At 30.0% G+C, this 26300-nt stretch overlaps 1 protein-coding gene across 1 annotated transcript in view; it reads right to left on the bottom strand.

The window, feature by feature from the left end:
• Window positions 1-26300, bottom strand: part of CSMD3 (CUB and Sushi multiple domains 3) — a 1577676-nt gene that overhangs the window by 103795 nt on the left and 1447581 nt on the right. The window contains 6 exon segments of the mRNA XM_074266680.1: window positions 6802-6948; window positions 7563-7751; window positions 18386-18499; window positions 19275-19355; window positions 24388-24533; window positions 26049-26226. Of these exon segments, the coding sequence (XP_074122781.1) occupies window positions 6802-6948; window positions 7563-7751; window positions 18386-18499; window positions 19275-19355; window positions 24388-24533; window positions 26049-26226 (855 nt within the window).

Here is a 26300-nt window from a genome sequence, read left to right as displayed (position 1 = left end):
TTATATAGCCACAGACTAAGTCTAATATTGATATACAATCATTTTAAATGTTCTCTTGGCCAAGTTGTGTACACTTTTGGAAGAATCTCTCATTGAATTGCTTCCTGTCAATAACAGTTGATAGATGAGAATTTCTGAAGTATCGATATGTATTATTCATATATAAATATAACATTTCATATTTGAGTTGCTAACATATAATTTATAACTTTCAGAGAAAGCTATTCCCAGGAAATAATGATTTGCATGTTGACAAATGAGAGAGAAAGCATATTTCTTAAGAGCCAAAAGGAGGGAAAAGTGAATATACATCTTAATAATAAAAAGATCACTTTGCAAATTGTAGTATTTTAGTAAGCATTCTACTTTTTGTTTTAATTTTTTTTTTTTTTGAAACATGACTATATATTTTTTTTCAGCTGAAGCTCAGAGAAGCAACATAGTTTAATGGATTGAATATTAGACTTGTAGTTAGGACTTTGGGTTCAAATCTTTTCTTGGGCATTTAATAACCCGTGATCCTTAAATAAGTTATTTAATTATTCTGATCCCTAGTTTCTTTAGACATAAAATGAAGCATTAATGACCTCTAAATTCCTTTTTGGCTCTAAATCCATGATCTTATGATCCATGACCTCTGAAACAGAAGGAAGTTTTGTAATTGCCATTTGTATATTACAAATAAATTGGATTGAAACTTATGTTCCAAAACATGGTGGTAGAGTTGCTATACCTACTTTTCCTAAACAATTTTGGAATTGGTTTCCCCTCAAATCTATTGAAGCATAGCTCTCCATTTAAGTCAACACTGGACATTAGAATTTTAGCAGAGATCTTTAAGCAATTTTCCAAATCAAAAATTTTCTTTTCATATTCTAATGACATTAATTTTGTTTGTGTAAAAGCTTACAAACTTTGTATCAAAATTACCCATTTTGTCTTTAATGGTTAGCTCTAGCTACTTTTTAATTATGAATTCTCTCCCTAACCATAAGTGGTAGAAGTACTACTTCAGTTTTCTTTTAATTTTTTAAAATGCTCTTATATTTAAGTTTTATATCTCTTTGAGTAGAAAAAACAGAATTTAAAGGTACTCAAGTTTCACTTAAATTTTTCTAGGCTTTCTGGAAAATAAGAATTTGTTCTCTTAATATTTTGTGATATTGGGTTTATAAAACATTGAGTTACTTATTTCAAATGTTTCTTGGTCTTCCTCATTTTGCCTTTCTTACTGATCTTTTTATATTTAATCAGTATCAATATTTTTATTATTGCTATATAACTTAAAATTCAGCAATATTGTATTTTATACTTTCATTCCATCTTCTTTCCTGTCCCTTATTTCTCTTAAGATTCCTTTTGTTCCTCTAAATTAGTTTAGTTTTTATTTTATCACAATACATAAATTATCTTCCCATCAATTGAACTGATAAATCACCGAATCTGTAAATTATTTAAACAGGGTTATCATTTTAACTATATTGGCTTGGCTCAATTATGAACAACAGATGTCTCTCTAGTTATTTTTCTTCCTTTGTTTTCATTGTCACAATTTTATATTCAACATGGATAAAAAGAGAAAAATGTATTACTTTAATTTTAATTTTTCTGTCTGTTCCTTTCTCTTTCTTCCCATTCTTCCCTCTCCCTCTCCCTTCCCTTCCTCTCTCTTCTCTTTTTCTTCTCATTCATGTATGTATTTTAAAAGAAAAATTCAAAAGAAATTTAGTTTCTTGTATAATACTCAACTTTTATGTATCAAAATATCTGTTTATTGTTTGATTTACTAGATGATGATCCAAATTGTACCATCCTAAGACTTTATACTCACAACATCTATGTCACTGTCTTGAGAGATATATTAGATAATGTTCAATTAAAATAGCTTATTTAAAGTCTATGAAAAATAAACATTCCAACAAGTAAGACTAAATCAAATATTCTATGAAAAGGAACATTTTGTAGTTATGTGCATATAAATTCTAAGTGTATCTTAACTTAATATTAATTCCAAGTTATTTTATATAATTTGATTGAAATTGTTTTGTTAATTTTATTGGCTTTTACTTTACTTTGTGTACTTTTTGGTATCCTGATATTTCACCTTTCATCATATTTGTTAGCTTTTAAAATTGATTTTGAAGTAGTTTATGGCTATGACAAGTCATCTGCACACAGATACATCTATCACTTCTTTGCCAGTGCTCGTGCTATCCATTCTTTTCTTATATTATTGTAATAGCTAGTATTTCTATAATAATGTTAAATAAGCATGGGAAATTATTTTCTAATATTGAATTATCTTTTATACTTGATGTAATTCAAACTTGATTATAATAATGTTTTTGTTTGTTCATATATTTGCTAAGATAAAGATAATTGAATTATCGTCATTCAATTGTGAGATTGCTACTAAATTATTCATATATTTTCACACAGTCTCCCTATTGCTGGATATATAAAAAAAAATGGTAATCTGACCAAAAATATCAAAGATAATTCAATATCCATATTTTTTTTCTTTTTGTGGAGGTACAAAACAGAAAACACAATAGATGTTCATAGAATGATTATGGGCAAAGAAATTAATTCAAAATTAATGGATTATTATTATTTATTAAAAAAGATAAATTCAAGAAATAAATAAAAAAGGGAAACAAAATGAATCGATGCAAAGCAAATAAAGTAGGCACAATAGAATAGAATACAAAATAAAATACAACAATAGGAATGGAAACAAAACTATGATAATACTGAACTCAGATTCACTGAAAAGCAAATTCTTGGTTCCAAATAAAAGAAGATAAAACCTATGCTTCTTTTCAGTAGAGAGGAAGAATAGTATGTGTATGGAATATTGCATACATTGTCCAAATTTATTGGATTTTGCTTTTATGCTTTTAAAAATATTGTGGGCATTTTGGAAAATGTTTTTGAGATTTAAAAGCACATAAATAAAAATTGTACTTGTGAGTACAAAAGATTTTCACACAAACTAGACCATGATCCAAGTGGCATCATCTTAAGACTTTATACTCATAGTATCTTTACCACTATCTTGGAAGAGTAAATTAGATAATACCCAATCAAAATAGCTTCATTTAAAGTCCATGAAAACCTCAAAATCACTGGGGAGAATCGGAGGCAAAGGAATTAATGATAACATCATGATAAAAAAACAGCAATATAAAATCATAAAGGAAGCATTTTTAGAAGCATGTAGAGAGAACAAAAGAAAGTTCATAAAGATAAAAAATCAAGAAGGACATCTTTGCAATAAGTGTTTTTAATGTGTTATATACTTTCCTGATTCCTCCAAGTTCTGAGCTTCCAAACTGTCCTGTATTTCATTATTTTCTATGTATGCCTTTTTTTTTTTCATTTTGTATTTATTCTGTATATTTATATGTGAACTTATTTCCTTCATTATGATGTAAATCCCTTTCACAAAGGACATATTTTATTCATTATAATTGTGGTTTTTTTGGTTTGTTTTTTGTTTTTTTGTTTTTTTTCAAAACCAGAAGAGTGCCGGGCACATAATAAGTGCTTAAACATGACACACTTGATGATTTCTATTTCTATATACATTAATTTTTATTTTTTTTCCTTTTTTTAATAATCAAGCTCACATCTTTTAAAAGCTCTTTTAAGTTCAAAATAATAACAAATGTTTTAAGCTATTAAGTATTAAGTTTAAATTTAACATACCTTTTTGTAAACCTTGTGTGCTAGCTCCATATGACATGCAGTTAAATGAGCAGCTGACTAAATTAGCTCCACGATATTTTCACTGCAGACAAGCTATATCAATGCATAATTGACTATGTCTGTAATGAGTACTAATAATAAATCCTGCTCTATTGCATGTCAGGAAAATTATATAGTTCTTTCAATGATTCCTAAATGTTTCTATTGTCTTAAAAATGCTTTTGTAACTTTTAGTCATGAAATGCCATTATCTCAGAAAAAAATAAATGATAAATGACAAAACACAAAGAAACCATACTCGTAAACAGAAAAAAAGTGATGGCAAAACAAATATGTAAAAAAAAAAAAAAAAAAAAAAAAAAAAAAACAAAACTTGCCAGATCATTTGAAATGTATCAAATCAAAAATTAAAAATTATTTTTAAATGTTCAGCAGTTAATGAATGAATAAATCAATTATATTCTATGAATATAACAAGATGCTATTTTGCTGTAAGAAAATTATAAATGAGATAGTCTAAGTTACCAGAGAAATATATTGATTGTCACAAAGTCAAGTGAACAGAAGGAGAAAAACAATGTACATATGTAACAGCATTGTAAAAATGAACTCTGTTAACACTAGGACTAATCATTATTCTAGAGTGCCAAGGAAAAATAGTATCCATCTAATAAGAGAGTCATGGACTCAATATACAGAATGAGAGATATTTTTATACATGGCTAACATAAGAATTTGTTTTGCTACATTTTGTCTATGCATATTTGTTATGTGGCTTGTGTTTTTGCTTTTGTTATTTTTATTATCAGAAAGGAATATGGAAGAGGAACAAAATGATTGCTAATTGAAAAAATAAAAGATAATCCTAAAAAAATAGGGGAAACAAAGATATCAAATGGTAAACCAAAACATTTTCTATAATTTCTATAGAACTTTTTCCTAATAAATTATCAAAGGGGAACCATTGTTTTTGATCTCTTACTATTTTATTTTTTTGGACTGCTATACACAAGGTGGGGGTGAGTAGAATGACTGACTGCATCTGACTGAAGAAGACACAAGGAAATTTATGTTACAACATGTAATTTTGAATATAATCAGAGGCTAATGTTTAAGACATTTCAAAGATAATATACTACCCCAAAAATATGGGTATAAGTAGATGTTTTTTTTTTTTTTTTAAATAACAAAAAATAATGTGAGAAATTACTGGCTCATACATTTTTATATCTTTATAAGACAACTTAACCTATCTATAGCCCTTTAAAATGATTCCTAACTACTTAATGATACCAATGAAAATATTTTCAACATTATTATCCACCTGATGAAAACAATTATATTGTACGCAAATGTTTGATTAATAAGATGATATCGGTAAAGTGTCTGACACAGAATAGGTGCTTAATTAATGTTTGTTCCTTTTACCAGTATGAGTTAGTGGAGTTTCCAGAAAGGGATCTTTCCAATACTGATGATACAATGATGGGGGGTGAGTATATAGAGTGCAAAGTAACAATTGATGTTATATGGGTAACAACAGCAACAACAACAAAAATAAAAAAATAAAATGAAGATCTCTCAATGTAGACATATTAGTAGATTTTGATATGTCATCAACAATTATTTTACTGAAAAATATGGAGCAAAATAAACTATTAAAGAGTTTCATGATTGGAAAGAGAAGTGGGTTTTATTGTTGTTGTTTTTTTTTTTTTTTTTTTTTTTTTTTTTTGTTTATAGTTTTATTGAAACCATAGCAAAGGCAGACAAGAACTGAACATAGTGAGAAGATACAGCAAGTCTGGGATCTGTACTAGTGCAAATGTTGCTCTATCTAGGAGGTCACTGACTCCTCAACTTATAGATGTATTTTTTTAAATATTGTCAATCCCATTAGAACGTGAACTCATTGAGGGTAGGGGGAATTTTTTTTTTTTTTTTTTTTACTTATAGCTAGGTCAAGATTAATGTAAATAATGAATTCCATGAAGTAGTAGGATTATTCAGATTTAAACTATATACTTCTATTGGGATGGAACCAAAGATTATATTTTACAAAATTATAAGTTCAAATAATGTGAATTTGAATATAGGCATTTCTTTGCATCCTCAATACTTAGCATAATAATATAATAATTCCTCACAAGTAATAAGAGCTTGACAAATGCTTTTAGATTTTTGATTCATGAGTCAATGGATAGAGGCTTTGATAAAAAAAAAAAAAAAAAAAAAAAAAAAAAAAATCCCAGAAAACAAAATTAGGGACTTCATTTTTATTCTTTGTCAAAATCATTAAAGCTTTTAATAGTACAAGTAATTCACAAGTGAATAATATAATTGAAGTATTTTAATAACACAAAGACACACAGGTTATTTTCTATTTGAAAATTTCTCAAACAGACTGATTATTGTTAGTAATACCATAAGCTATTTTCTTCCTTGAGTATATGTTCCATATAAAAATCAATAAGTGACCATTGCTAGATACTCAATACTATTAGGTGCTATGGAGAATGCACAAAATATAATATTTAGTTCCTACCCTGAGGGAAGTTGAGATCTCATTAGTAATATATTACAAATCAAAACCTCCTACATTTTTTAGGCTGTCTTGACAGAGAACTGCTAGTTTTCAGTTAATCTTGTAGGGTTCCCGCAGAGGTGCAGGATTGTTATGAATGAACTATGAAAACAAGAACTCTCCCTGCCTTACAAAAGAGACTGGAAGTAAAGTCAACATTTCATGCTATATTTTTCAAAAACTACAAAAAATTCCATTTTACAATAAGATGCAGATAAAAGTGAATGTCATAGCATGCTACCCCAATAAGAGAAAGGAAATAAATATTTCCTCAACCTTAATGAATATCCCTTGATTACAAATGGGTATCATAAACTTTGTTTATGTGTAATTCCAGAAAATAGTTATTCTGGCTTCTTTGCTGTCTAAATAGATAATATTTGAATATGAACCAATTACAAGCTATCAGTCGTTTTCTGAAGACTTGTTAATGAAATACATGCATAAGAACTTTACACTAAAAATATATAAGTAATAAGAGGAACAAATGACATACAAATCCATACCTATATATCTTATCCTGAATCCTTTTTTGTTATTTCCATGATCTGCTGACCACTGTAAGAAAACTTCATGACCATTGCTGGATATATTAAGAGCAGAGGAGTAATCCCCACTGAGTGAAATAAGCACTGGGCTTTGAATATTTGGTCCTTCAAGTAGAAAACAGAAAACAAAACAAGAATTATGTAGACACAAAATTTCTTTTGAATATTACATAAATACTAACAAGCTCCCTGCTTTAAAAGAAAACAACTTCCAAATTTACAATTAAGTTAAATGTATTTTGGGTGTTTTATAATTTGGAAGTACAGGGATAATCTATCTGTTTTCTATAAAACTTTATGTAAGACACAAAACTGTGTTTTAAAAGACATCTTAGGGGGCCGCTAGGTGGTGCAGTGGATAGAACATAGAGCACCAGCCTTGAATTCAGGAGGACCTGAGTTCAAATCTGGTCTCAGACACTTAACACTTCCTAGCTGTGTGACCCTGGGCAAGTCACTTAACCCCAGCCTCAAAAAAAAAAAAAAAAAAAAAAAAAAAAAAGACATCTTAAATGCAAAGATGATAAGCACATATATACACACACACACATATGTATATATAGTGAAATGATCATCTAATTGTTATATTCATATTCTATTCAGTCCTTTTCTAAAATTTCCTTTGATACTTCTAATGTCACATTTTATTAAATGTTTTGCTTGTTTATTGAAAATATATGAAAGAAGAAGTTAAGACTATAAGTAAAGCCAACACTTACCATCATACACCTGAAGAACATCAAATTCCTTTTCTGTCTGGAAGAATTCTACAAACATGCTAATGTTATAGCCTTTTTCCACTGAAATGCTCCATGCACACATCTGAAGATTTGGGTAGCTATCAGGGTATCCTGGACTTAATATGACACCCGTTGAATCTAATCGTAATTCATTGGCTGGACAGAGCACTATTTAAAAAAAAAAAAAAAAAAAAAAAAAAAAAAAAAAAAAAACTTACTAAATAATACAAATATTTTAGTTCCTATGAACTAGTGGATAAAATCTATTCTGTACATGATTGTATTTAATTTGGCTTCTATAATAAGAATTTGATGTGAAAAGACAGCACTAACTAAATCAGGGCTTCTTAAACTTTTTTTACTTGCTATTCATTTTTGCTTGAGAAATTTTTATATGAATGGAAGTATAGAGTCATATAAAATCAGTATACAAATCAAACATTTACTGATAAAAATAATAATTTTGCAATCTCTACACTCAGTTACAAGCCCCCAAATGAGGCTGCAACCCACAGTTGAAGCTGGGTCTTAAATTATATGCTAAGAAAGACAATTTGTTGTTTTAACATAGATATGTCAAGATATAGTCATAGAAAAAAGGTTCACAAATGTTCTCCAATAATTTTTATCTTTCATAGATTATGTAAAATAAACATGAAATTTCAGTAATAAAAATACATGGAATATATAATATATGTCTCCTTTGTGGATATTTGCATCTCTGATATACCCAATGATCTGTTATATATCTGTTAAAAGCTGAGGTGGATTTCTGATAGTTTATGTTTGGGGAGAGAGTGATTTAAACTCAATTCTAAGGAAAGAAAAGAATTTTAGAATGTCATGTCTGGAAGATACTTTTAGAGATCACCTAACCCAAACCCTTCATTTTACACATGAAAAAACAAACTCAAAGAATTAAAATTGCATGCTTAATGACATACAGGTATTTTATGGCAAAGCTTAGGAAAGAACATAAGCTTCTTAAATCCTAATAGAGTCCTCTTTCTGTTAACTATTTTACTCCCACTTCTTCAAAAATCAAAAATCCTATTAAAATACAGAGATGGACGACATTTCTATTCTGCAAAATAATATTAAAAAATAAAAATAAATTCAGTTTTCAAATTTCAAAAGAGATATTTTATTTAATAGTGCAGGTGAAACTCTATTATCTGGAACAAGAACTCACTATTTGACAAAAATTTCTGTGAAAACTAGAAAATGATATATCAGAAACTTGGCATTGATATACATACATATGTCCCATACCAAAATAAGGCCAAAATGTATAAGTGATTTTGGACATAAAGGATGATGCCATAAAAATTCGGGGAGAAAGGGATAGTTTATTTCTAAGGTCTTTGGAAAAGGGAAGAATTTATGACCAAAGAAGAATTGGAGAACATTATGAAAGACAAAATGGACAACTTTGACTACATTAGATTTTTTTTTTTTTTTTCACAAAGAAAAACAACAGAAACAACATTTAAAAAGAAGTCCAGGGGTCAGCTAGGTGGCACAGTGAATAGAGCATCAGCCCTGAACTCAGGAGGACCTGAGTTCACATCAAGCCTCAGACACTTAACACTTCCTAGCTCTGTGACCCTGGGCAAGTCACTTAACCTTAATTGCCCCAGGGGGGAAAAAAGGAAGTCCAAAGCTGGGGAAAAAATCTTTAGAAACAATGTTTCTGATATGTCTCTTTTCTAAAATACATGAAAAACTGTGTCAATTTTGTAATAATTCAAGTCATTCCCCACTTGATAAATGGTTAAAGGATATGAACAGATAATTTTCAGATGACAAAATTAAAGCCATATAAAGTCTTATAAAAATGCTCTGAAACACTATTAACTAGAAAAGTGCAAATTAAAACAACTTTGAGGTATTATCTCACACTTCTCAGATTGGCTAAGGTGAGAGGAAAAAATAATGATAAATGTTGGAGGAGATGTAGAAAAACTGGGATACTAATACATTATTGGTCAAATTGTGAAGTTATCCAACCATTCTTGAAAGCAATCTGGAACTATGATCAAAGGGCATAGTCTGTTCTAAGCAAACCATAAACAAGGGAAAATAACCCACATGTGCAAAAAATGTTTGTAGCAGCTAGAAGCAAAGAATTAGAACATAAGTAGATACCCATCATTTGGAGAAAGGCTGAACAAGTTGTGGTATATGAAAATAATGGAATATTATTGTTCTATAAAAAATTATGAACAAGCTGATTTTAGAATGGCCTAGAAAGATTTACACAAACTGAAGCTGAGCAAAACAAGCATATATTGTACACAATTACAGTAATAATATGTGCCATGATCAAATATGAAAGGCTTGTATCTTCTCAGTAGTTCAGTGAGCCAAGGCAGTCCCAATAAACTTTGGATAGAAAATGCCATCTGTATCCAAAAAAGAATTCTGGAGATTGAATGTAAATCAACATATGCTATATTTAACTTCTTTTGTCTTTTTTTTTTTCTCTCCCAATGTTTTTTTTTTTTTTCCCTTTTATTCTGATTTTTCTTGCCTAACATGATTCATAAAGCAATGTGTATTAAAATAAATTAATTAATTAAAGAACAGTTTCCAAAAACATAAAGCAGGTGAATTTTACTACTCTTGGTACTGCTCTTTGTGTATTCATCCCTTTTCTCCCTACTTTATCATTTGTATTTTATATAATGGCAAGGCTTACAAATAATACAAACAAACAATTGACCACTCCTTACTCTCAGTGGAGGGAGGGGGGAAGAAATAAAATTAGCAATTTCTACACTTGATGATTTGTCCTAAACAAAAGGCTACTCTCCCACTTCAAATAATAGAGCTATTCAGATTTTGATTCTAATTATTCCATCAAAGATGGGGTCTCTCCAAAGTTACCAATAAGCTCATCAATAAATTATCTTTTCTGTATGCTTATTCTCACTTACCTCTCTATAGTTTTTGACAATGTTAGTCACTCTTTTCATCTTGACACTCTCTTCTCTATGTTTTTGATACTTTCCTTGATTCTTCTTCTACCTATTACAATACTCCTTTTCCATCTCCTTAGTCAGATCCTCATCCCCATTTAACTCTCTAATTGTAGGTGTACTACCAAATTTAGTCTTGGTTCTCTTCTTTTCTCTTTCCAGTACTTCATTTAGAGTCCTCATTAGTCTCAATGGATTAAATTGACATGTTTGTGTTGTCAATTTTCAAATCTATTTTCTAGCTCTAACTTTTCTGTTGACCTCTAATCTCAAACTGTATGGTCCAGTAGACATCTTAAATTCAATATTTCAAAACTAAACTCATTTTTAATTTTCTCCAAAACTTTATATTGCTGTTAAGGGTACCACCATGCTCCAAATTCTAGCATCGTAACTCAGATATCATTTTTTAATCCTTACTACTTCTCATGACTTTTCTGTATATATCACTTTTTGCCCTGGCCTATCAACTTTCAATACCTCTCAAAATCCTTTTCAGTGATAATTCTACTATTCTCCTACCCTCCTCTTCTTATTTTGTCTATTGAAATAGCCTGCTGGTAGTTCTCATCACACCAATCCATTTTCCATTCAGTCATCAAAATTATTTTATGAAACATAGATCTAACCATGTTATCACCTGCAGATTTGAAGAAGGGACCCTGAAACTCTAAAAATCCTTGAAGGAGAAAATCTCTTTCAATTCTGCCTTAATGAGGGACACCACTCCAGGGAAACAAGACAAAAAGTTTCATTCTGTTATCTAGGTGGGGCTGATTCAGTCCAGAGCAAAAGAATTCCAATCCTATTCAATTAAAGATCTTCCATTCAATTTTATTCAAATTCTAGCTCAACCTGAAACCCAGCTTGCAGATGAGCCAACTTGGGACTCCACCCCCCAGCCCCCACCAGATCTGACCTGCTCAGCTCAGGCTATCTCAGCCACCACCAAGACACTCAATATAATAACTTCCATCAACTAAAGTCTTTGTGATGTGGGTTGTGCTCCCTTTAAGAAACTAATCCTTTCAGGAAATGATGGGGGCTGTGCTTCCTTTTAAAACACAAATCCTTTTAGATTCCCAGCCCCTGGTAGTGGACAGCATTATCAATTCAAGAAGCTAGGACCTTTGATTCACAAATTCTGTCAAAAGCACTCTTTTGAATTCCAATAGGAGACCTGGGCCTGTCCTCCTATTTGGGACACCATCCACAGGCCTCATTAGCTAAATCGCTCATTATAAAAGAGTCAAACTGGAGCTCTCTCTTTGCAGAGGTTCCTAATGTGGCAGCCTTACACCTGACTGCCAAGGATGTCTGTCCACTGGAATCCTATTTTCGGTGCCCTTTTGTCTCTACCTTCACCTTTTACTAACTAGACTTTAACTTTACTTCCAAACCCCATAATAAACCCTTTTGTCAATCTAGATTTTCAGGCCTGTAAATTCCTTTACAGGGGACTCTGTGCTGTCACTAGACTGCATTTAACTATGTATACTTGCACCGAACCAAAAGGGGTTACCCCTTACCTAATTCTCATCATTTGTAGATGGACCTTGGTAGCTCCCTTGCTGCCAGGACCTTATATCCAGTAAGAACTGCATTCTCAAAGCAAAACTCCATTTTCCATAGATCTGCCATTATAGAAGTCAGTCTCTTGATTTTTTATCTAACAATAAATTTTCATTTTCCAACTACGAATTTTGGAATGAGTGAATTTCTTAACAACTCTCTCATAACCACTAATCTAGACCACTCAAACAGCATCAAATTCAAATACAAAATTCTCTTTTTTTTCCATTCAAAGCCCTTCATAACCAATCTTTCACCTTCTTCCCCCAACTTCCATTTTTTTTTTTTTAAACCTTAATCTCTGCTGCTTACTCTTTAGTCTAGTGACTGAACTGTTCCACAAACAAAATACTGCATATCCCAGCTTCTATTGTTTTTACTTCCTTTTTTCACACCTGGAAAGTTCTCTCTTTTTATGACTGCTTCTTGATTTCCTTAAAGTGCTAACTAAAATCTTCTACTAGAAGCTTTCCCTAACACTTCCTAATTCCAGCACATTCCCTCTTTTAATTTTTTTTTTTTAATTTTCATGTTTGTACATATATTTTTGCTTCTCTCCCCATTTAGATTGTGATTTATTTGGTGACTGAGACTATCTTGTGCCTTTTTGTAACTGCACAGTGTGTGGTACATATTAGGTGTTTAATAAATGCCTATTGACTGGATGACTTTCTAGCTAAACTTTAGGGCAAATGCCACAGTTGTCTTAAAGCCATAATAGAACTTAGCTATGTAGCTAGTTATAAAGCAAAAACAAATTATAAATCAGGCTTCTTTTGGGTCAAATTAATTTCCCCAAAATGTTAGTAGGGCCCTCCAGAGTTTATAATTAAGAAAGAGATTTATTTCAAAACCAAATAAGCAATAACATTGCACCTTTTAAATTTTTACTGAGTTAATTCAATGATGCTTTGCTCTTTCAACACAAGATCTTCTTTTATGAGGGCTCACAATGCAAAGTGGTCCTATGCCAGTGTTTCATATGTCATACTATCGATTTTAATGTTCTTAAGAGAGACCTTGAAAGTGTCCTAGCATTGTTTTTTTTTTTTTTTTTTTTTTTGGTTTTTTTTTTTTTTTTTTTTTTTTTTCCTGACCACTACATGAGTGCTTGCATTATGCAAGCTCTCCACAAAATATTCTTTTTGGCAAGTATATATTTATTTTATTTTATTTTTATTCACCAACCCCAAGAAGTTGCATTCTCTGAAGTTGAGTTTGAATGCCTGGCAATTTAGTCTGAGAAAGGACCTCAGTGTCTGGTATCTTATCCTGTGAGGTGATCTTCATAATCTTCCTAAGACAATTCAAATAGAAGTGATTCAGTTTCCTAGCATGGCACTAGGATACCTTCCAGGTCAACACAACAGCTCTATAGGCCTTCAGTTTGGTAGTCAGCTTAATATTTCTCTCTCACACTTTCCTTTGGAAACTCCCAAACACTGAGCTAACTCTGGAAATGTGTGTGTCAGCCTTATTATTAATGTATACATTCCTGGTAAGTAAACTGCCAAGATAAGTGAACTTATCCACAGCAATCAAAATTTCTCCATTTTCTGTAACTAATGGTTCCAGATATGGATCATACAATGCTACTGATGGAGTATCTGTATTTCCTCAGTGTTAATTGTTAGACCAAAATTATTACAAGCAGCAGAGAACGATCCACACTTTGTTGTATCTCAACTTTGGAATCTGCATTGAGTGAACAGTCATCTGTAAACAAAAAATCACGGACCAACATTCCTTCCATGTCAGTTATTTAGTCACTTTAGCCAATCTGAGAGGTGGGTAGCAGTACCTCAGAGGTGTCTTTGCATTTCTGTGATCAATAGTGATTTAGAGATTACATTTCTTGTATAACCAAGTAACAAGCACATAGTAGGGCGTCAAATATTTGTGAGATTTAATTGAATCTAAATGACTCCTGGAGTTATCATTACCTGAAAACAACATCATAATTTCATTTTAACCTCTTTGAGGAGTAAGGTATGTCTATATTTTGTTAAATAAATCATACTTTCTTATGAAAATAAAAAGTAGTTGAAATTCTACCTCAGACACTTATTAGATAACCTGAGTAAGTCACATAATCTTTCTTTGTTTCTTCAACTATGTGACAGTGACTATAATTGCATCTTTATTCTAGGGTTGTGAGGAGGAAATGAGATAAAGCAAATAGTGCCCAGAACTGACTCCTCTCCATCAGGAAAAAGTCAAAATATTGCTTGACTTAAATATATTAGGGTCCAATCTATTTAGGACCAGATAATTCCTTGAGTTCAAAACCAGCATGTTAGGATTCTTACAAGGTACTAAGATAGTGGAATTGATAGGGATAATAATTATTTAATTTAAAATGGTTCAGTATGATTGATCTGATCCTACAAGGAGATGTTATGGGCCAGAACTTGAAACAAGGTACTAAGTGAAATTGAAGAGACAATAATAAAATCTATTTTAGCATTGATTTAATCCTATAACAAATAATGATTTCCTAGTGATATAATGATTGGTTTATATTCAGCGTGGAACATGTAAGGAGGAGCTGTCAGGACCAGAAAGGACAAGCCCACTAGAAACTCTCAGAGCCTCAGCCAGGATTCATTCGAGGAGATTCACAGCCAGAGAAGGCAGCTTAAGCTCTAGGAACCAAGACTACAGAAGGCCTCTAAGAAAGCTAACTGGGCCTCAGGAAAAGAGACAAGACTTTGAAGGAAAAAATAAAGGATTTGGACTTTAATCCCTTGCTGCACTTGTGATTACTGAATCTGAAAAGAAACCTGCTCCCAGAGAACATGTTTTAGAGAAGAATATTACACCAGATTCTGATACTTATTAGCTGTGTGACTCTTGGCAAATCACTTAAATGAGATCATAAAGAGTTAGATACAACTGAAAAATGCCTCAATAACAAAAAAGATGAGTAGTAATTGGCATGGAAAAAGTAGCCTAGCATCATTGTCATAAATTTTAAATACCAAACATTTAACAGAGAAGCATAAATTTTTATGTAAAAACATTAGGAAGACATTGGAGATTTTTGCATAGGCGATTAGTAAGGTTCTATCACTACTTTTAGAATATTACAGTGGTGTCAAACTCAAAGAGAAATAGGGCTACTAAATTGTACATAAAAATTCTTTCAAGAGCATATTGAGTTAGTTAACCAAATTTTAACTTTTTCTATGTTGTATTGTATTTCTATCCATTTTGTTAAATATTTCTCAATTAATGCTGTGGCCCTCAAGTTTAGTATTTTACATTCATGATGTATAGAGGTAAAAGATTTGATGCAAGTAGGCTAATTAGAACATTGTTGCAGTGGGAGATAGGTGATGAAGGCCTACTGTTGTAATATTCTGGTTAGCTTTCTGGAGGTCTTAGGACTTTTCAGCAGAATAATCACCAGAAGAATAGACAGTGATACAATCCAAATTCTTTATTATCTCCTTCAGTCTCCCAGTCTTCATTAGCAGTCTCAACCAATCAGCCAGTCAGCAGTCTGCACATCCAAATGTATTGTCTTGCTTTGTAAAGCCCGCAAGTTGGGGTGACAAAACGTACCATTAGTTTTTAGAGCTCCCAAACCAGAGTAATTAAAATATAGTGTCAACTGTCTTTTTGAAGGATCTCGGGACTGGTCCCAAGTCCTTGGTCTTTAGTAAAGAAGTGAAGGCCAGCCACCAGGATGGTGGGAGATGGAATGTCTCTCATCCAGTTCTTATTGGCTTTTATATACTCTATTATAAGTACATCATGATAGGTGTCAATCTTGTAGAACTATATTAAGTACTAAGTACCTGTACTGAACTAGAGAACTATTAATCAGCATGCTAAATTAGATAACCATTGTCTTATCAATTCCACTGAGTTAACACCTTTCAATTATACTTCTTCAGAGTTCTTGCCTTTATATACTGTAATAAGGCAGCTATGTGAATGTAGAAGTTGACTGGTCTCAAAGAATGTTACATTTGGCAAATGATTTGACTTGTAGACTGGGAAACAGTGAAGAACTAAGAAGACTCCAAGGTTAACCAGTCTTTGTGTGGAATTTAAAATTAACATAATTCCAGTTTTATTTCTAAACATTAATTTAATATATGTTTAAAAGGTATATTTATGCTATGAATTAATAATTTTTTTTCTGGATAAAGCACAAGCCATAAAAACAATTTGTTGAGATTATTATGTAAAGTGAGATAAAGCAGACTTTTTTTTTCTTTTGAAAATTGGAACTCATTGGTACATGGTTCAGAAACCACTTTTTAAAGGCATTTTTTGTTAGAAACTGAATACAATGGATCACAACATAATATTCTCACTCTTTTTGTTGTTGTTCCCTTGCATTTTGTTTTCTTACTCATTTTCTTTCCATTTTGATCTGATTTTTCTTATGAAGTAAGATAATTGTATAAATAAGTTTATATATATTGGATTTAACATATTTTAGCATGTATAACATTTATTGGGTTGCTTGCCATCTGGTGGGGGGATAAGGAGGAGGAGGGAAAAATTTGGAACACAAGAATATTCAAGGGTTAGTGTTGAAAAATTATCTGTGCATATGTTTTTTTGTTTTTTACTTTATCAAAGCTTTTTATTTTTCAAAACATATGCATGGATAATTCTTCAATATTAACCCTTGCAAAACCTTGTGTCCTCAATTTTCTCCCCTTACCCTATTCCCTCCTCTCGATGGCAAGTAGTTCAATATATGTTAAACATGGTAAAAATACATATTAAATTCAACATATGCATACATATTTATTTATACAATACATTTATACATATTTACATAATTATCTTGCTGCACAAGGGAAATCAAATTGAACCAGAAAAAATGAGAAAGAAAATAAAATACAAGCAAGCAACAACAAAAAAGAGTGAAAATGCTATGTTGTGAACAGTACTCAGTTCCCACAGTACTCTCTCTGGATGTAGATGGCTCTCTTCATCACAAGACCATTGGAACTAATTTGAATCATCTCATTGTTGAAGAGAGCCACATTCATCAGAATTGATCATAGTATAATTTTGTTCTTGTCATGTACAATGATATCCTGATTCTGCTCATTTCACTTAGCATCAGTTTTGTAAGCCTCTCCAGGACTCTCTGAAATAATCTAGTTTATTGTTTCTTATAGAACAATAATATTCCATAACATTCATATACCATAACTTATTCAGCCATAATCCAACTGGCATCCATTCAGTTTCCAGTTTCTTGCCACTACAAAAAGAGCTGCCACAAACATTTTTTGCACATAGGCATCCTTTTCCCTCCTTTAAGATTTCTTTGGGATATAAGCCCAGTAGAAACACTCCTGGATCAAAAGGTATGCACGGTTTGATAATTCTTTGGGCATAGTTCCAAATTGCTAGTTTTCCTACATTCCCTTCATTATCTTTTTGTGTCATTTTAGTCAATCTGAAAGATGTGTAATAGTATCTCAGTCATCTTAATTTGCATTTCTCTGACCAATAATGATTTAGATGTGCATGTTTTGAAAATAAAATGCTTTTCCAAAAAAAAAAAAGAAAGAAAGAAAAAAAATTTAACGCAAGAATGTAGAACTATTTTAGATTCAAGAAAGCTCATGGTAAATATTAGAATCTCTATCCAAATTTAAACTTCTTTGTCTGGAAAATTCAGGGGAAAAATCACAACTTGCTAGCATCTGCCAAATTGTCTTTCCTGCTGCCCAGTGTAAAATGGAGAAATTTGTATTCTCTCTGAGGATTGTGATAAACAATTTCACATTAGCTATATATTACCAGTAAATTCTCAAAAATAGAAAGGAAGAAATTTTGTTTAAAATAGATGTGGTAAAAAGTAAGTGACAATAAAAGCAAGCAAGCATCTTATGTCATCCAATATTGCCACTGGAGTATTCTCAAAGGAGGTGGTAATCCCATAAAGGTCTAGTGAGATCATTGCTGTGATCAGGGAAGAGTTACTATTGTCAGAAAGACTCCTGTCTTCTTGAAAACAACAAAGATAGACCAGATATAATTTTTTATGAAAGCTGGGAAATCTATTCTTTTCAGGAACAGGAGAAATTGAATTCTAGGCACCTTAATCTATTAAAAATTTGAGAGATAGTGGATAAGATATAATGGAATGAATAAAATTATGCCAACTATTAATCTCTCAAAATCCCTGTTTTTAAACTATTGATATACTTAATTATGTCATTCCTTATATAATAAACAAAATAATATACAAATGTATCTTTAAAATACCTTGACAAACAGGAGGTGCTCCATCCATTTGAAGCCGCTCTCCCAATCTGCATGTTAGAATTTCATTGCCAACCAGTGTAAATCCTGGCAGACACTGATACCTTATGATGTCACCTATCAATAAAAAGACTCTAGTTAAACAGAAAAGTGAGAAAAATGAATTTTTGCCTTAAACACTCTAGGTTAATGTTCTTTAAAATTCACAATATAAATTATAGTATAATCAGTAATAATGATGGAGGTTAAAATTAAAATTCTATAAGTAAATAAATTACAAAAACATAAAGCTATTACTTTTACATTGAAATAATTAGCATTAGTTTGTGAAAGAACATGTTAAAAATGAAACACTTTTTCTACATTTTTGAAGACATTAAAAAACTATAGATTATATTTTATCTTGGTTTATATAAGATTTTAAAAAACTTTTTATGGACAGTTTGAAGATAACCAATCAATGTAAACAATCCTCTGGGTAGTGAGAGGAAAATATTCTTCTTGCATGTTCTCTAAATTCCAAATAGTCTTCATCATCAGAATTATGCCTGGATATACAGGAGAATAATATAACTATGGAAGCACCTGTCCAATGTCAGGAGGAAATAACCTTGGACCAACACAGTTAAGCTCTTAAGAGAAACCACCAATAATCATAGTTATTTGTCAACAAAATAGTCCCCGCTACACAGCTGTTCTGGCTACTATCATCCTTTTCTACATTGCTTTACACTTCTACCCACACTAATTTTAAAATTTAAATCCAATTTTGCCAAACCAGTAAGAGATGGTGAGAAATAGTAATGCTTCTATTCACCTTTTTTTTAAGTGTATATACATTTATCACTGGATTGTCTCAAAGTGTTTTAAAAAATCATTTAATAAGTTTTACCTATTTCAAATTCATCATCTTCTGTCAAAATTTCAGCATTTGGGATAGGTGGTGGAGGCTGGCATACTCGTAGCTGGTAGGCTAAAAAAAATATATATATTTTCATTCATGTTTTCAATGAATGTAAATAATTGGTAGATAAAGAAATTATCTTTAGCAATGAAATCACAAGTCCTGTCTCTAGCTCTATAAATATATGTGCAAGCACACAATAAGTCTGTACTTTGGTATTACTATTTAATCTGCAGCATAGCTATTAGTATTTTCTTATGTGCCTTCACTGAATACACACAAATGTCTTTTTTGTCTTCAACTTAAAACTTCATTGTTAATGAGCCTGTTTGTCCTACCTAGAATACCATGTTAAAACAACGACCATATTTCTGCTTTACAACATATTTCTCTAAGTTCACTTTCTACAACTAATTTTGTCAAATCAACCATATCTAGCTTCATTCTATATAATTAAAGCAATTAAAACCATAGTATTATAGATTTAGACTCAGAAGACATGATCTTTGTGAAAGTAAATGTAAGGGTTAAAAGCAGGACTCAAGTCCATTTTGAGTTTTGTATGGACAAATAATTCATTAAACTAACAAAAAGGGCAAGTTGTACAAAGAATTGTTTAGTTTTTGTTCTTTGTATAATAGGATCTATCATAGTTCCTGACATATAGTTTGTTCTTAATAAATGCTTATTGATTGATGAGTTTATAAGTGCTTAGCTGGATTTCTTCTGAAAACAGCAGATACAATCTATCATTGAGCCAGAATCTGACGTCACTGTCATCTCAATAATATTATTGCTATGATAAAGAAATTTATAGAAATTTGTTAAAGATGGGAAAAAAAAGTAGTACAATTTGAGTTGCTCAAAATGTTTGATTGCAACTGAAATAAATTGATTACACAGAATATTCAAAAAGTCTTATTACAGGTTTAAGACTTAATAGCTTAAACTTGTGCTTAGACATTTGAACATCCCATCTTTATCATATTTCAAACATTATTTATATAATAGCTGAAAGATATAAGAAAGATTATATGTTTAAAAATATGTATTTATTTCATGTTTTTATTTCTGAAGAATCATGACCTTCATGCTAACAAGATGATCAGATAATATATGTTTTTCAAATATTATTATTTTATAATTATATTTATAATATTTATATTATATTATATATATATTATATTATAATATATAATATTATATATATATTATATATGTAATAATATATTATATTATATTATAATATTTATAATATTTTTCAAATATTATTATTTTCAAATTTACAAATATTCCCTGATCTGCATGCTATTGTCATTTTTTTTCAGATTGAGCAAAAGCTGCATTTCATCAGGCAAGAACAGATGTCTTATACTAATATACAAGTTTTTAAAACTTTTTATTTTTATTTAAAATAGTTCCAGAATTTAAATGTTTCTCTATTTTCTTGCTTTTAATTGTTATCTTTATTTTTCTGATCTTTTTACAATATATAACAAACATGTTTTTCAAAAAAAAAAGATGATCCATTTGCTTATTTCATTGCAATTGTGAAATGATCACTCAAAAAGACATATAATTTTTATGTTGATAGATTGCCACCTTTCTCTCTTAACCTAATGAATACTCTCTTAAAAGCCTTTTTTTGTTTTGCTTAACAGCATGGTAATCCTCACAAGAGGATAAAGTTTTCATATTTGTAAAAAAAAATTGAAATTTATTAAACCAATAACTTTTTACTTTTTTTTTTTTTTCATGCTGAAGCAAGCTTATGAGGGGAACATCCAATTCTTAAACTGTAAAGAAGTCCCAGAGAGTTGATGAGAATTTTGATAATAATAATGCCATTTATTAATTCTTGGTAGTGTTAATATTCAAATTGCTTAAAGTACTTAAGAAAACTTAATGGAAAAACAATAAATATTGCTTAAATAATTTTGATCAGAACTATAGCCAACAGTAAATATTGGAAAACATCAGATCCATTTCTGGTTTAAGCTAAAGGTAAGATAAATTGAAGTGGATAAGAGTAAGAAAAATTTAAAAGATGTATCCTGTGACATAAAATTAATATTCAATAATGACAAGAAATAGCCCTGTTTTTTAATTCTAGGCTCATTGAATCCTCTTAAAATTTTACCTGAATGTTTATGGAAAGAACACTTGTTTCCTCTTCAGTGAGTCTATGCAAAAGTATGCTACACTTTTTTTTTTTTTTTTTTTTTTTAATGTGTTACAAATAACTTCCATCTGTAGAGGAAAAACTTAAATATCTTATGTGAGGTACTTGGTTCTTATAACAACATGAACTAGGCAGGGCAGGCTTAATTATCCTTGTTTTACAATTCAGAAACTCTGATAGAGAGATTAAATGACTTCTTCAGCACAATAATTTCAAAAGTCAACACTAGAACACAATTCCTATCCCAAGATCAGTTTGCTTTTCTTTCACTTTTGTCTGTACAGAAAGACATATATGTGGCTCTACATACAATCCAATAATTTTGAATGCAGAAGTTACATGCTGACTTCTTTTCCCATAAAGCATCATTGTTAATAATGTTGCTAAAAATAAAAAGTAAACACAAAAACTTCCACCACCACCAAAAACAACAAAACCCCAACTTGATATTTTGAATGACTTTTAATTGTGTTTTATAGCATATTAAATGTTCTGAGAAGTCATTACCTTATCGCATCCTATAAAGATAAGGTTGTCTCTTTTTGTTTAACTTTTGAGAGTTCACAGATTTGGGCATAATTATAATTATTTATTTATTGCTGCACAACAGAAGGTAGTTATAGTATCTGTTTTACTAATTCTCTATGTTACATTTAAGATCACACAGAGAGCCATAAATTATATACATAGAAAAGGAGGCCAGCTATCTTATATACCTGTTCTACAATATTCATATGTTCCTTTTAGCACTCCCCCCCTTTTTGACTGCACACAATTTTCATTTTGCAAAGCTTTCTGTGCCTGTTATTTTTAGTCCCAGAAAATTTAATGAAGTGATATTTTGTAAAAGAAAGATGGGTTATCTGAATATATCTCATAAAAGTAGTCACTGAAAAGAGGAAAATATATATTTTAGGTAAACTATTCTTTAATATCTAAATAATGGAAATTTATATGATTGATATGATCTTAAGAAAGTATTAGAAAAATTTATCATGTCAAGTAAATTAAAAATACAGAGTCCCAAAGCTAAGAAACAATATTATAGTAAAAAAGATGTCAGAAATAATTAAACCAAATCAAATATTTTAAAGGAAATTAGATGAGTAATATTCTGACCCAGAACTATGTTAGAAATAAATATAAACCAACAGGAGAAAATGGAAAAAATAATCTGGTTATTTACACAGTTATATAATTATTAAAGTTTCCAAAATATTTTGACAAATTATGATGAACATAAGAGTAGTTGAAACAAAAAGAAGAATAGATATGTACATATGAGGACATGAAAGACTAGCTAAAATTTTACTAAATAAATGATAAAGCAAGGGAAAGGAATGAAAACCATGACATTCAAATAGGGTTTATGAAAAGTCAGACATGATTCAAACAACTCAACAATACCCCCATTAACATGTCATTAAACTTCCTTGTCCCTCTTATAATTTATTTTAGAAAGACACTAAATATTTCAAATAGATCAAGGAGTATTAGCCTTTACTTTATTCCAAAGAGACAATGAATGTATAGTAATTTAATTCTACCACTAGGACTCCCCTGATTGGCCTGACTAGTCACTTAATTTATTTGTACTTGTCATTTATATGCTCCTATAATCAGAATAAATACTGTTTTGACTTTCTCAAGTTGCATTTTTATAACGCAGATTTTTCGATCCATTAAAAGTCAAAAAATGACTCACTTTCATGCCAACATAAGAAAAAAAAAAAAAAAAAAAGGAAGTTTGAATTATTTACTTTCTAATGATTTCACTGGCATACTTTAGACACAAAATCTGTGCCTGAATTAAATTATAATTTAAGCAAATCAAGAGGCAATTAATTCCATATTTTTAATTTGCTGATCAATACATAATCTAATTTGTGATTATCTAAGACTAATCTATAATATATATATATATAAATACACATATATATTCAAATTTTTGATACCAATAAATTATCTCACCATTTTTTCATCAGATGAGAGAACCCATTATTAAGAAAAATGACATTATTTTGCTTAAAAAATGAAAATATGTTTTACTTTAGTATACAATATCTTAACCACATGAAGATCTTCATAATGCTTTTAGTAACTTCAAAATGTTATGTTTTTAAGATACCTTTAAAAAGTTTTGAATAACAAAGAGTATGAAAGAAATTATCTTATTGGTATAACTAAAATAGGAATAAAATTATAGAATAAATAAGCATTTTTTTTAAGTTTCAGAGCATTCAACAATTTTATATCCAGTAAAAATATCCATAAATTTATTCTTCTAGATAAAAATGAAAAATAAATATTTAAATGGGATGAATGACTTTGAGTGAATTCATTCAAACTGCTCTCTTTAGAAAATATAATTTGGGATTAATTAATTACTAAATGTAATGATAAATAAACCAAAAGAATGATCTAAATAAAAAGAGTATCAAATACGTCAAAGTGTGTTTTGGAGACTCCTGTGTTATCTCAAAGTCCCTTTAAGGAAGCCAGAGATGTCACAATTATTTTCATCATAATGCTGACATTTTTATTTCAAATATCCTTAAATATCAATATACAAAATCCACATAAACAAAAGTTTTTCTTGAGGGTCACTTTTTACAAATCTGCCATTGAAAATCAGTTGATGTTTCACAATCACATACAATCAAGTATGAACAGCTGATCTTCCTTTATTAATTCCATGCAAACAAATATTTTCTTCTATATCAGTAGTTACTGACTGATTTATTTCATGTCTTTTTGTATGCATGTGAATGTTTCTAACTGTCTTAAAGATAGAGTTCCAGTACTAAAAATTTCTCGTTTTAGTAAATTTTCAATCATATGTTTACATATGTTTCATTCAATTTTTGCAAATAAAAATTACCTAGTGTTAAGAAAATAGAAATTATATATAATACCAACCATGATAACTGAGAACAAAGAAGCCACTTGTTGTGAAGTCACTATGGAATTTGATTAAAATCTGATTTGAAGTGCTATACACTGATTCCAAAGCAGTATTGCCACTGAATTGACCGATTTGAGGTGAGTTTTGATCTGGTCCATCCCTTTAAAGGAAAAAATATATAAAGTCATGTTTCATGATCGAATATTTTGAGAGGAACAGTAAGTAGTTCAAGTGAACTCCTAAGGAAGGATATTGTAAGAATTAAAAAAGCACTTTACAAACCTTAAAATATTTCATAAATAGCAGTTATTATTATCATTAGCCTATAGTCACTAGACTTCCAATATGGAATGACTTCATTCTGGAATCTTCTGCTGAACAACTACTGAGTTTATAAAGAAGTTTATAAAGAAGAACAACAAGTTTATAAAGAGCAATAAGAGGTATGTTTATGAATGTTTAACAGCCAAACTCTCTGGGAACTAATAAAAGTATACAGTCATTTTTATTATTAAACTGTATTGCTAATTCTTTCTTAATAAATTAAATAATCAGGTCCTGATTTGTAGATATTGCTGATTTCTGAGTAATAAATGCTCATACTAAAAATTTATTAGCTTTCACAAGCTCTTAACTTGATAAAAAGTCAGAAGACATTCATTATCATGAATGTTTTTTAACCTCTTTTGATTCACTCTGTTTTTTTTTATTTTTTATTTTTTAATTTTTTAAGTGAATAATACTTTTAAGGACACTGCTTAATACATTATAAGTAGAATTTTGAATTTAAATTTCTGGAAGAACATCAAAGGTTTCACTCATTTTCTTTGAAGAAGTTTAATGTTTCCTCAATGTTCAACTACCCATAGACCCTGATTTTAACCAAAACAACATTAAAAAAGAAAATAAAAATACTTCACTTAAAATTATGACCAATAAAATTATTCAATGTGAAGTGAGCAGAATTAAAAGAACTTTAAAAGACTTTAGAAATCTGATTAGTATAAGATAAATCACAAGTCCAAGGGACTGAAAATGAATTATGTTATTTTCTTATAGAAAGGTGATAAACAATGTAGCATGAGATATACATATATGAACATGGTCATAATGGGAAATTGTGGGGTTGTTGTTGTTTTTTGCTGGATTATGCATTATTGTGATATGTTTCTTTTTTCCTTTTTGAAAAAAATTGTCCATCTAAGAAAAAATAAATGCTTTTAAAATAAATAATTTTTTTTTAAAAGAAAACTTTGGAGCAACAAGCAATTATAATAGTTTTTTTTTTTCTTTTTGTAAATTAAGATATTTTCTTTTCTATGCTTTTTGACAATTATTGCCTTGGGACAGAAATCATTATGATTTATCAACATCTACTATGCTCTGAAGGAAAAAAAAAACCTGACAAATTAGTTATGTAATTGATATTCTGAGTTTTCCCATCTAACAGATTATTTTATTTTATAACACTTAGATACTTCATGATGCAGGGCAACAAAAGACTATTTTTTTTTTTTTTTTTGGTTTTATTCTCAGAAAGATTTCCTGCCATTCCTAGTTAATACCATCAAATCAAATATAAGGTAATAATTTGTAACAAGGAATTCTGAAATATTTTCCTTCCCTATCTTGTCTGTGATAGAGTTGAAATTAATCAATAATGTCTCTTGCTTACCAGACAGTAATGAAATCATATATTGGTTCTGTTTGGAGAACTGTAAAATTGATGTAGATTCCATTTCCTGGTGGTACTCTTACAAGCCAAAAGCAGTCTTGAAAGTTCGGATATTCATCAGGATATCCAGGAGAGTAAATAGTGCCATTCATTGCAGTTATGTTACCACCACAGAGGGCTAAAGAAAAACAAAACAAATCAAATCAAAATACAAATATTGACAACAGTGTCATGTATTTTGCATCTTCTTAA

The sequence above is a fragment of the Sminthopsis crassicaudata genome, chromosome 1 (genome assembly GCF_048593235.1).
Source record: "Sminthopsis crassicaudata isolate SCR6 chromosome 1, ASM4859323v1, whole genome shotgun sequence".
NCBI classification, from domain to species: domain Eukaryota; kingdom Metazoa; phylum Chordata; class Mammalia; order Dasyuromorphia; family Dasyuridae; genus Sminthopsis; species Sminthopsis crassicaudata.
Note: the sequence above shows the minus strand (reverse complement) of the source record. Positions and strands in the feature narration are given on the sequence as shown.